The 11,410-nt window shown below is 54.8% G+C and overlaps 2 protein-coding genes across 2 annotated transcripts in view; both read right to left on the reverse strand.

Moving 5' to 3' along the window:
- Nucleotides 1-7,530, reverse strand: part of TM6SF2 (transmembrane 6 superfamily member 2) — a 12,313-nt gene extending 4,783 nt beyond the window's left edge. Inside the window, exons 1-6 of the mRNA XM_017501366.2 lie at nucleotides 7,361-7,530; nucleotides 5,135-5,238; nucleotides 4,459-4,556; nucleotides 4,285-4,388; nucleotides 3,799-3,881; nucleotides 507-631 (exon numbers count right to left, since the gene is read on the reverse strand). Coding sequence (XP_017356855.1) covers nucleotides 507-631; nucleotides 3,799-3,881; nucleotides 4,285-4,388; nucleotides 4,459-4,556; nucleotides 5,135-5,238; nucleotides 7,361-7,455 — 609 coding nt within the window. The 5' untranslated portion in view covers nucleotides 7,456-7,530. The remainder of the gene's footprint in view (nucleotides 1-506; nucleotides 632-3,798; nucleotides 3,882-4,284; nucleotides 4,389-4,458; nucleotides 4,557-5,134; nucleotides 5,239-7,360) is intronic.
- An 887-nt stretch (nucleotides 7,531-8,417) lies between these two features.
- On the reverse strand, nucleotides 8,418-8,708 carry LOC108284587 (cytochrome c oxidase subunit 7C, mitochondrial-like). Its single transcript, XM_037728816.1, has one exon. It carries the CDS (start codon nucleotides 8,691-8,693, stop codon nucleotides 8,502-8,504), a length of 192 nt encoding a protein of 63 aa, XP_037584744.1. The 5' UTR covers nucleotides 8,694-8,708; the 3' UTR covers nucleotides 8,418-8,501.
- Nucleotides 8,709-11,410: the final 2,702 nt, after the last annotated feature.

Here is an 11,410-nt window from a genome sequence, read left to right on the forward strand (position 1 = left end):
GAGTTTCACTCTTGTTACCCAGGCTGGAGTGCAATGGCGCGATCTCGGCTCACCGCAACCTCCGCCTCCCAGGTTCAGGCAATTCTCCTGCCTCAGCCTCCTGAGTAGCTGGGATATCAGGCACGCACCACCATGCCCAGCTAATTTTTTCTACTTTTAGTAGAGACAGGGTTTCACCATGTTGACCAGGATGGTCTCGATCTCTTGACGTCGTGATCCACCCGCCTCGGCCTCCCACAGTGCTGGGATTACAGGCGTGAGCCACCGCGCCCGGCCACATCTGGCTAATTTTTAAACTTTTTGTAGAGAGACGGTCTGGCTGTGTTGCCCAGGCTGGCCTCCAACTCCTGGGCTCAAGCGATCCTCACGCCTTGGCCTCCCACAGTGCTGGGATTACAGGCGTGAGCCACCGCGCCCGGCTCTCCCTTTATTCTTGTGACAAAGCAACTCACACGGGGGACGTGCAGGCACGTTGGGACAAGGCCTGAGTGGGGGCAAGTACTCACCGTGTGGGTGGTGCAGCAGGTTGGCGCCCGGGGCTGCTTGAAGACCCTCATGCCAGCCCAGCATGGCACCAGCAGGTAGGGGATGGTGAGGAAGAAGGCAGGCCTGATCTCGGAGCTGTATTTGCCTGTCACCGTGCAGGAGAGAGGGTGTCAGCCATGACAGAAACCTGCTGGACGTCTTTCTGTTTGTTTTGAGAGCCTTGCGCTGTCGCCCAGGCTGGAGTGCAGTGGCGCGATCTCGGCTCACCGCAACCTCCGCCTCCCGGGTTTAAGCAATTCTCCTGCCTCAGCCTCCCGAGTAGCTGGGATTACAGGAGCACGCTACCATGCCCGGCTAATTTTAGTATAGACGGGGTTTTATTATGTTGCCCAAGCTAGTCTTGAACTCTTCAGCTCAAGTGATTGATGAGGCAGGAGGATCGCTTGAGCTGAGGAGTTCAAGACCACCCTGTGCAATATAGGGATTACAGGCGTGAGCCACCACACCTGGCCTCTCTGTCTGGACATCGCGATTCAAAAATAGCATCCTCAGCCGGGCGCGGTGGCTCAAGCCTGTAATCCCAGCACTGTGGGAGGCCGAGGCGGGTGGATCACGAGGTCAAGAGATCGAGACATGGTGAAACCCCGTCTCTACTAAAAATACGAAAAATTAGCTGGGCATGGTGGCGCGTGCCTGTAGTCCCAGCTACTCAGGAGGCTGGGGCAGAAGAATTGCCTGAACCCAGGAGGCGGAGGTTGCGGTGAGCCGAGATCGCGCCATTGCACTCCAGCCTGGGTAACAAGAGCGAAACTCCATCTCAAAACAAAAAAAAAATAGCATCCTCGGTCAAGCTCCAACACCCTCCATGGCTCCCTAGTGCCCACACAATGACGTCCAGACTCCTCAACCTGCCCTGCCTCAATTTACCTTCTTACTATGGAGCCTACCTTCCAGTGGGTTCTTTGCTTCCTATGAATACACCTTGGATGTTCCCTCTGCCGAGGTTTTGCCATGCCAACCTCCCGGATTGCCTTCGCTGCTCTACCTCCCAAGACCTACGTCTGCAGGATTCACCCTTAAATTCCCATCCCGTGTCAAGAGCATTCTGGGTCAAACCCCTGGGGTTGGGAACCACTGCCTGGGAAGGAAGCAGAGTTTGGGCTCCCCCACCTTCCAAGAGGAAACAGGGACCAGAAAAGGGTAGGCTGCTGACTGAATCCTTTTCCACTTGGCAAACTCCTACTCATCCTTCATGGCCCATTCACATTGTTCTTCCTCCATGAAGCCCTCCCTGACTCCCCAGAAAGGATCACTGTTTAACTTGGGCCAGCTACAGAGAGGACATTCATCAGCCCNAACCTTTGCCTCCCGGGTTCAAGCAACTCTCCTGCCTCAGCCTCCCAAGTAGCTGGGAGTACAGGCATGTGCCACCATGCCCGGCTAAGTTTTTGTATTTTTAGTGGAGATAGGGTTTCACCACGTTGGCCAGGCTGGTCTTGAACTCCTGACGTCAGATGATCTGCCAGCTCAGCCTCCTAAAGTGCTGGGATTATAGATGTGTTCATTCAATTTTTTTTTTTAAAGGATCAGAGTGTTTATTGCCATTTTATTTTTAAAAAATATCCTTTTTATTTTAGAGTAATTTTAGATTTACAGCCAAGTTACAAAGTGAATGTAGAGCAATTCTGTATATCCCTCGCCTGTTTCACTTTCCTTCAGTGCTGTCTTACATGACTGTGGTATGTTTCTCAAAGACGAGATCCACATGGGTGTGTTACTGCCTACTCAATTCCAGGCTTTGTTTGGATTTCACCTGTTTTTTGCCTTTACTGTCCTTTCCTGATCTGGGGTTCAGTGCACCCCCTTGAAACGTGCTAAGTTGTTCCAATTCCTTAGTTTCTTTTTGCCTGGGACAGTTTCTTAGACTTTCCTTGTTGTTTTTCACCTTCGTAGTTTTAATGAGTACTGGTTAGCTATTTGTAGAAAGTCCCTCAGTTGGAGTCTGTCCGATGTTTTTCTCATTAGACTGGGATTGTGGATCTCTGGGAGGAAGACCACAGAGGTGAAGTTTTGTTCTGCCCCCATCTTACCAGGGCACGTGGCATCCATGGGTCATTATTGACGATGTGGTCTTCAATCCTGGGGTCAGGGGGTGCTTGCCAGGAGTCTCCACAGTATAGTTATTCTTTCTCCCTTGCTTTGCTCGATTTTTTGGAAGTAATGCCAGGGTTTTTAATGTATGAATTTTAAAATGCGGATGTGTATTCTTCCTCTGTTCGTTGGACTTCTGTGCTGACACTGGTGTCCATTGTCACTTATGCAGCCACACTCCTGAAGTCTGAGGTATGAAGCAAACTCCGGGCAACGATCACCTCTGTGGAGCTCAGGTTGTTCATCACCAGGCGCAGAGTCACATTGGCCACCTCCATGGACACAACACAGCACGATGCACAGATCACAAGCCTTGTGGTCAAACTTGGCTTCAAATCCTGACCTCCCCATTAGTTGCTGTGCGATATGGAACAAATTACTAAAAATAGCCTCATTCTTTGGAGTAACACTTGAGGCTCATTGTTGTATGGTCATGAAGAACAAAGACATGGACACACAAAGAGTGAGGCTGAGAGCGGAAGTTTGATAGGCGAAGGAAATAGAATAGTTCTCTGCAGCAGAGAGGGGTCCTGAAAAAATGGATCTGCTGGATCCATGGTGAAATGCAGGGGTTATATAGATGAGCTGGTGAGGAGGCGGTGTCTGATTTACATAAAGCAGGAAAACCTGGTTAGACCAGTTGTGCCATTTGCATAGGGTGTGAATTTCTGGTAGCCCCTACTCTAATCTTTTATTCTGCAGGCGAGTTCTCTGCCTGAGCTGTGCCAAGTTGCCCATTTCTTTGTTACTGTACATGTGGCAACAACAACAAAAGAGAAGATGGAGCCTCCATGTTGGACATGCCTGGCCCCCAGGTAGCGCTTTTCTGTTGGTGCAGCTGCCAGCATCCCCCGTGCAAGCCTCTAGCTTCCTTATTTGTTTGTAGCTCCATTTTTTTAAAATTGTACTTTAGGTTCTGGGGTACATGTACAGATCATGCAGGATTGTTGCACAGGTACATACATGGCAAGGTGGTTTGCTGCCTTCTTCCCCCCATGATTTTTTTTTTTTTTTTTGAGACTGAGGCTGTGGACACACAAAGAGGGAGGTGGAGCCTCTGCAGACATCAGGAAAGTGATGGAGGATCCAATGGTGGGGGCTTCTAGGTGCAGGGCAGTGATCTGGCCTAAGAGAGACCGGATTTCCAAGCCTTGTCCTTACCAAGAATGTTTCCTGTAAGAAACACCAGAATGCTCATGACGAAGGAACCCAGCCAGTAGAGTCCAGTGTTCCGGTATCTCCTCCTGGGCAGGGGATGGAGGGGTGACCAGCAGGTAGACATTTCATAATCTCGGAGCCCCAGCCAGGACCCAGAGAGCACCGTGAGCTTCCCAGCTCCTGGTCCCTCTCAGTTTTGTCCAGGATGGAAGGGACAACAGGGAGTTGAATGGGGGAAAGAACAGTGAGACCCTCTGTCCAAGGACAGAAGCGGCTGCCCAGGCACAGGGTGGATGTAAGCAATGCCAAGCCACTTCCTACACCTGAGACGTGCCCTGGAACCTTCTTCTGGCCACCCCTGGCTGGAGCCCTAGAGGGGCGTCCTGATTTCTCCTACAGACACTTCTGGCTCCACCCTGCCCTGGGATCCCACCTGAGGAGGAAACCTCTCTCCCAGGGTCAGATGCCACCCCTCCCTGCTCCCCGCACCTTCTGCAGATGGCGCCGGCCATGGCCAGGTAGAGGAGGTAGTGAACGGTGCCGTCCCAGTAGCAAATGAAGACTCCGTGCGCTGTGCGCAGGTATGGCTCTCCCTGTGGGGGGGCAGGTGGGAGGCTCAGACGGGCAGTGGGGCAGGGAGATCCCTGGCCGTCCCCCAAATACCTCCTTGGTGCAGAACTCCATGAAGCCCATCACATAGCCGTCTTCCTGAAGAGCGATGATGAGGTCCACAACGGAGGTGAAGGCGAGGACCGCGAAGACTGCAGTGAGTGGGGGGCGGGGTCAGGTGTGGGAGGAGACACGAGTGGGTGGGACTAGGGCTCAGTGTGGGCGGGGCTTGACGTTAAAGTCAGGGATGAGATTATTGCCGGCAAGGATTCCAGGCCCAGTCCCTGCCTCATTCTGCATGTCTGACGGAGGAGACACAGCCTGGCCCTCAGATGTCCCTGGTTTCATTGGAAGGCCCAGTGCCTGCCTTTAGGAGTCCCCAGTCTCATGGGAGAGGCACCATCCCTGCCCTCAGGAACGCACAGTGATGAGGCGGTACACTTTTTCATGAGTTTCCAATCTGGTGGGGGAGATGCAGTTCCTGTTCCTAGGAGCCCCAGATCTGATCCCAGGAGTGGAGGATCTTTGAGGTTCCTCAGTCTAATGGGAGTGTTCAAATCTCTTTGAGGTCTCCAGTCTGATGGGATATCTTAAGGGGCCCCCAGCCTGATGGAGGATGCCCTTCAATGTCCCCCAGTCTGATGGAGGAGGCCCTTCAATGGCCCCCAAGTCTGAGGGTGGAGGCCCTTTCCCAGACAGTCTTCTTCCCCACGGTTCCCCACTGACTCACCAGCGTAGAGTGGGTCATAGGAGATCTTGCCATGGGACAAGCTGTAGACCGCCACGAAGAGCAGACCCAGGATGAGGGCACTCATCAGTGCCACCCAGAGGGGGCTGTGGAGACGGAAACCAAGTCAGGGAGGCCAGGCCCAGTGCTGAGGCATCGCCCCACCCTCCTGGTGCTGGAAGGGGCAGACTCCAAGAAGCCCCAGGGAAGAGACGGAAGTGTCTGTCCATCCATCAGTGTTGCTCCCTGAAACTGCTCTCACCCTGGGCCAGGCCTCTGCTCAGGCTGTTACTTCCTTCTGGAAGTTGCTTCCAGAATCCTTTTCCACTTGACAAACTCCTACTCACCCTTCATGGCCCGTTCACATTGTTCTTCCTCCATGAAGCCCTCCCTGACTCCCCAGAAAGGATCACTGTTTAACTTGGGCCAGCTACAGAGAGGACATTCATCAGCCCCTTCTTTTTTTTTTTTGAGACTGAGCTCTGACGCCTAGGCCGGAGTGCAGTGGTGTGATCTAGGCTCACTGCAACCTCTGCCTCCTGGGTTCAAGTGATTCTCCTGCCTCAGCCTCCTGAGTAGCTGGGATTACAGGTGCCCACCATCCTGTCCAGCTAATTTTTGTATTTTTAGTAGATACAGGGTTTCATCATGTTGGCCAGGTTGGTCTTGAACTCCTGACCTCAGGTGATTCATCCACTTTCCTCCTAAAGTGCTGGGATTACAGGCGTGAGCCGCGCCAGGCCTTCCCCTCTGACTGTACCATTTATCCCATCATTATGTGTTTGACTCAGGCTGTTCATTCAACAACATCAAGTCCCTCTGTGGCCAGGCACAGCTCCCAAGCCAGAGGGTCTCGAGTGCTCAGTTCTGTGGACTTCACTGTCCAAGACTCCCGACTCCTCCCAGCTAAAGTCCAAATGCCTCCTCAGCTCCACCCTGCCTCTGCCCTGATCTGCACCACCAACGTGATAAGACAGGTCGACCAGTTGCATAGGTGACAGAAGTCACATCTCTGGGCATCCCTCAACCCAGGTGGGCAAATCCAGGCCCAAGGATGACGGGAGTGATGTCCAGTTGTCCAGGCTCACACAGCAAGACTCTGTCCATCGCTCTCCAGACCCCTACCTTCTCACGATCCCCTCTGCCCCCAAGATCTCTATCCTGACCCCATCTAACAATGACATTATAGTACTCAGATAAGACCAGGACAAATCTTTGCACACAGTTTGTAATCTTTTTTTTTTGAGACGGAGTTACCCAGGCTGGAGTGCAATGGCGCAATCTAGGTTCACCGCAACCTCCGCCTCCCAGGTTCAAGGGATTCTCCTGCCTCAGCCGAGGGATTACAGGCTTGCGCCACCACACCTGGCCAATTTGTGTATTTTTAGTAGAGACAGGGTTTCTCCATGTGGGTCAGGTTGGTCTCGAACTCTCGACCCCGGGTGATCTGCCCGCCTCAGCCTCCCAAAGTGCTGGGATTACAGGCGTGAGCCACCGCTCCTGAAACAGTTTGTAATCCTTAACCTAACTATGGGATGAGATCTAGGATTATGTCCATCACACTGATGAGGAAACTGAGGCTCCCAGAGGAACTTGGTTCACCCAGGATCCGAAGAGATGGAGACGGGTATTCCCACCCAGGGGGCCAGGCCTACAGTCAAGACTGTCTCCACCCCATGGCTTGAGTTGAGCTCGGTTTAGAAGTGCGAGGGGCTTGCAGATGCCCGCTATCCAGTGGCTGGACCTGCAGGGCTAGGATGCAGGGTTAGGAGACAGGGACCGGGAAAGGTAGTCTAGGAACAGGGTGAGCCAGCCCTGAACAAGAGGAAAGTCCCAGGCCGCTGTGTGTGTGTGTGTGTGTGTGTGTGTGTGTACTTTTACCTTGGCGACTTTGGAGCGTGTGCAGGGCGCATCCCTGGAAAACCCCAGAAATCCTTCAAACTCTGTCTTGTGGGGGCTCTCCTCATCATTCCTTCTCCCCAGGCCCCAAACATCCCAGGAGCGGCCGCATCCCAGCCTCCAGCCCGGCGGGAAGGGTACTTCCGATTAGAAGGGGGCGTTCTTTCGGCCCAGCCGCGTTCCAGTCGAGTCGGAGCTGAGCTGGGGCTCGGGGCTCGTAGGAGTCAGGTCCGCCGCCCGCGCATCCTCCCTCCCCCCTCCTCCGCCCCTCCCCGCCTCTGCCCGCTCCCACTGCCCCCAAAAGCGGCCCCGGCCGCTCCCCGCACGCACTGCGAGAGCGCCGAGATGTGGTTGAGCGCGTAGGACAGCGGGAGGGCGCTCAGCGACAACGCCGCGATCTTGCCGGCCAGCGGCGGGATGTCCATGGCGGCGGCGCCTGGACCCCGGCTCTGCCCCGGCGCGTCCTCCAGGGCGCTCGGCTCCTCGGTGGCGGCGCGTCCGGGCCAGGACTGCCAGGGACCCGCCCCGCGCAAAGGTCGCCCTCCGCTGCGCCCTGGGCTGGCCTAGGTGACCGCCCTGCGTGTTCTCGGGGCACTTCCAAGTTCCCTCCCCGGCCCTCCCCCGGCAGCTGCCCGGCCCCTTCGCCCCTCCCTATCGACACCCTCGTCGCCAGTGGCCTTCCCGCTACTCAGCCTCAGTTTCCCTCTCTGTCAAAGACTGGGACACACCATCTCAGGAGCTTCTGCTCTTAGGCCAAGGGGTGCGCCCCGGAGGTCTTAACGTGCCCCCTCTTCCCCACACCCCCACAACTTCGTTCTAAGGAAATTCGTTCTCCAGGACCCTTTCTGCCCTTCTAAACCTCTGCATTCCCCAGAGTTTTCCACCCTCACCCAAAGATCAAGTGGGCATTGCCTGTGCACGCTGATGGAACAACCTCCAGCTCTTGGGCGCAAAATGCCTTTTTTATTTTTGAGACAGAGTCTCACTCTGTCACCCAGGCTGGAGTGCAGTGCCATGATCTCGGCTCACTGCCACCTCCACCTCCTGGGTTCAAATGATTCTCCTGCCTCAGCCTCCTGAGTAGCTGGGAATACAGGTGAGCACCACCACACCCGGCTAATTTTTGAATGTTTTAGCAGAGATGGGGTTTCACCGTGTCGGTCAGGCTGGTATCTCAAACTCCTGATCTGGTAATCCACCTGCCTCAACCTCCCAAAGTGCTGGGATTACAGGTGTGAGCCACCGCACCTGACCTAAAATGCCTTTCCGTGTGCTTAGAGTTGAGTTTTCACACAGTGGCCACAAATGAAAACACGTTTCCAGGCAGGTGTGAAGTTTTGTTTGCTTGTTTTCATGTCCTGTTTATTTACACACATCTAGTATGTATGCCATATGAGTTTGATCCATTTTCCAGAGACTGCGCCTCTTAAAATGCTCTTCATATCTGTTAAACGGATGAGCTGAAACACCCTTATTTTTTAAGCAGTTGGTGTCTTACTATAAAAAAGGGTGCAGCAAATCCAGATCCAAAGTACAAACACATCATGGCTAGTAACCGCCACTTGTTTTCCACTGAAAATGGCAAATTCTTCCCAGGAGCCTCCTCATAGTGGCACCTACAGATCGCAGAGGTTGTGACCCTCCGGATGCTCTGGCCCAACATAGAGCTGCTGGAAGCTCTGCGGAAGACGCAGAGACCAAGGACGGAAGAAACAGCGGCACCTCACCAAGATCATTTGTTTTTTGAGAGGAGGTCTCAGTCACCCAGGCTGGAATGTAGTAGTGGCCTGCCTTGAGCTCCCAGCCTCAAGCGACCCTCCCAGCTCAGCCTCCCAAGTAGCTGGGACTACAGATATGCACCACCACGCACAGCTAATTATTTTATTTTTTGTAAAGATGGGGGTCTTATTTTGTTGCCCAGTCTGGTCTCAAAGCTCCTGGGCTCAAAAGATCCACTTCAGCCTCCTGAAGAGCTGCGATTACAGGCGTGAGCCACATCGAGGGCTAAGTGTGAAGCTTTGATTCCGGAGCTGTCCCTTTGCAGGATAGTCCTGGGTTGAGGATTCTTCATGGTGGGGAGAGGGTGGGGGCTGAACTTAGAATATCGGGGGGAGCCAGTTTGGTGAAGAGTTTGTGAATGTTGTTCCTGGCTGGGAGGAAAATGTCTCGGAAAATGGAACCGAGCAGCGGAAAGGAGGTCGGTTTGGCTGGGGTCTGATGAGAAGCCAGGCAGCTGGAAGAGACTGTGGAAGTTCTGAACAGCTCAGAGGGGGCTGCAGTATTGGAGGGGAGAATTAGGAGGAAGCCATTTGTCTGTCATGCCCTCCAACCAGCTTCGTCCTCTGGCCCATGTATGGATGCTGCAGACAGCAAGGTGAATCATGCCCGTCTGACTCCTGCCCCACAGGAGCCCGGTCTGGGGTTGGCACAGGTTCTAACCCCTGCCCCTACCCCTGACCCCTTCTGCTTGTGGGCCCTTGGCCTGATGCCAACTGGGTCACAGGTCTGAGCTGGGCCACAAGAGGGTCTTCTGGCCACAGGTCTGACTCAGCCTCCTTCCCCAGGTGCCCATTGCCCATGGGGTGAAGTTCAGGTTCCTCTGGACTGACTTTCCCCAACTCTAGCAGGATCAACACCCCGCAGGCTTGCTTTCTGTCTGCAAGATGAGCCTTCTTGTAAGGGGGTCCCAGCACCTCCTCCTCCAGGCAGCCCTGCCTGCCACCCCCACCCTATCTTCTCCATGCAGGGCCAGGGTGTCTGTACCCAGCTCAGTCTAGGCGCCAGGCCTTGCCCCGTGTCCAGGATGCACCTGCACACACACACAGCGTTTGGAGGCCTCATCCCCTGCCAGGGGGTAAAGTCCATGTCCTGAGCCTAGTGAGCCTCCAGCTCGCTGAGAACTCGGTGAAAACTCGAGAAGTGACTTGGACAGCTGAATGCCTGGGACCAAGCCCTAGGATTCCCCGTCTCCTGAACCACTGGCTGCAAAGAGCTACCCTGCTGTGCTCAGGGTCCTGGCCCACTGCCCTCTGGGCAGCCCCCATGCATGAGCACCCAGGCCAAGCCCACCAATGTTACCCCTTGCTCTGACTCATGCAGAGTCAGGAGCGGAGAAAGGGTGGCGTGTCACCCCAGCCTTGGCTCTGCCACTGCCTCTGGCACCTCCCTGGTCGCAGACCCCAGTGAGATACTCTGCAGGCTGCCCCATCTAGGCTCCCTGGTTCCTCTTGGTAGCAGCCTCAGACTTCGTCCCCAGCCGCCTGGCTGACTGGGGCAGATCTTGTCCACCTGGTCCCCGCAGTCAGCACCCAGTGTTTGCTGATGGCTGTGAGTGTGCAGGCTGGCCCAGGAGCCCGACTCCATACCGAGCCTGTGAATAGGGAGCCCCTGGTGCCTGCAGGGGCTGGGCAGCACCCACTGGGTGTGTGTGGGCAGGTGGGTATGCAGATTCCCAGGCCCCCCCCAACCTGGTGACTCAGGAGCTGCAGCTTAAGCTCCCCAGGGTGACTCTGGCACAAATGTAGGGCTCTGGCCTGGGGCAGATGTAGGGATCTTGGGCTACCCTCCTACCTCAAAACCTCTGGCTCTTCCAGGAGTTGCCTGACTTGCTGGCATGGCACATCCATCCATGTGGCTGTCCCCTAACAACACAAGCCCCAGGGACTCACGTATCTACGACACTGGTGGGACCTGAAAGGCCATAGCCATCACGTGTGGTGGGTTTGCCCTGTGCTGCCACCTGCTGGGAGGAGAGCGCACAGGTGTGCCCAGAAGCCACTTGCCCCCCACAGGTCTGAGGGAAGGCGGGGCCCTGCCTGGAGACCCCTCCCCAACCTTTCCCTTGCAGGACAGTGCTAGGCTGTCTCCAGCTTTATTTTTTGAGACAGAGTCTCACTGTTGCCCAGGCTGGAGTACAGTGGCACAATCTCAGCTCAGTGCAACCTGCCTCCCAGGTTCAAGCCATTCTCCTGCCTCAGCCTCCTGAGTAGCTGGGACTACAGGTGCATGCCACCACACCCTGCTAAATTTTTTATTTTTCAGTAGAGGCAAGGTTTCACCATATTGGCCAGGCTGGTCTTGAACTCCTGACCTGGTGATCCGCCTGCCTCGGCCTCCCAGAGTGCTGGGATTACAGGCGTGAACCAGTGTCTGGCTGCCCTATTATTATTTGAGATGGAGTCTTGCTCTGTCACCCAGGCTGGAGTGTAGTGGTGCAATCTCGGCTCACTGCAAGCTCCACCTCCCAGGTTCAAGTGATTCTCCTGCCTCAGCCTCCTGAGTAGCTGGAACCACAGGTGTGTACCACTACACCTACCTAATTTTGCTTTTTTTTTTTTTTTTGAGACACAGGGTCTCACTTTGTTGCCCAGTCTGGAGTGC

This window comes from Cebus imitator, unplaced genomic scaffold (assembly GCF_001604975.1).
Source record: "Cebus imitator isolate Cc_AM_T3 unplaced genomic scaffold, Cebus_imitator-1.0 Scaffold280, whole genome shotgun sequence".
Lineage (NCBI taxonomy): Eukaryota > Metazoa > Chordata > Mammalia > Primates > Cebidae > Cebus > Cebus imitator.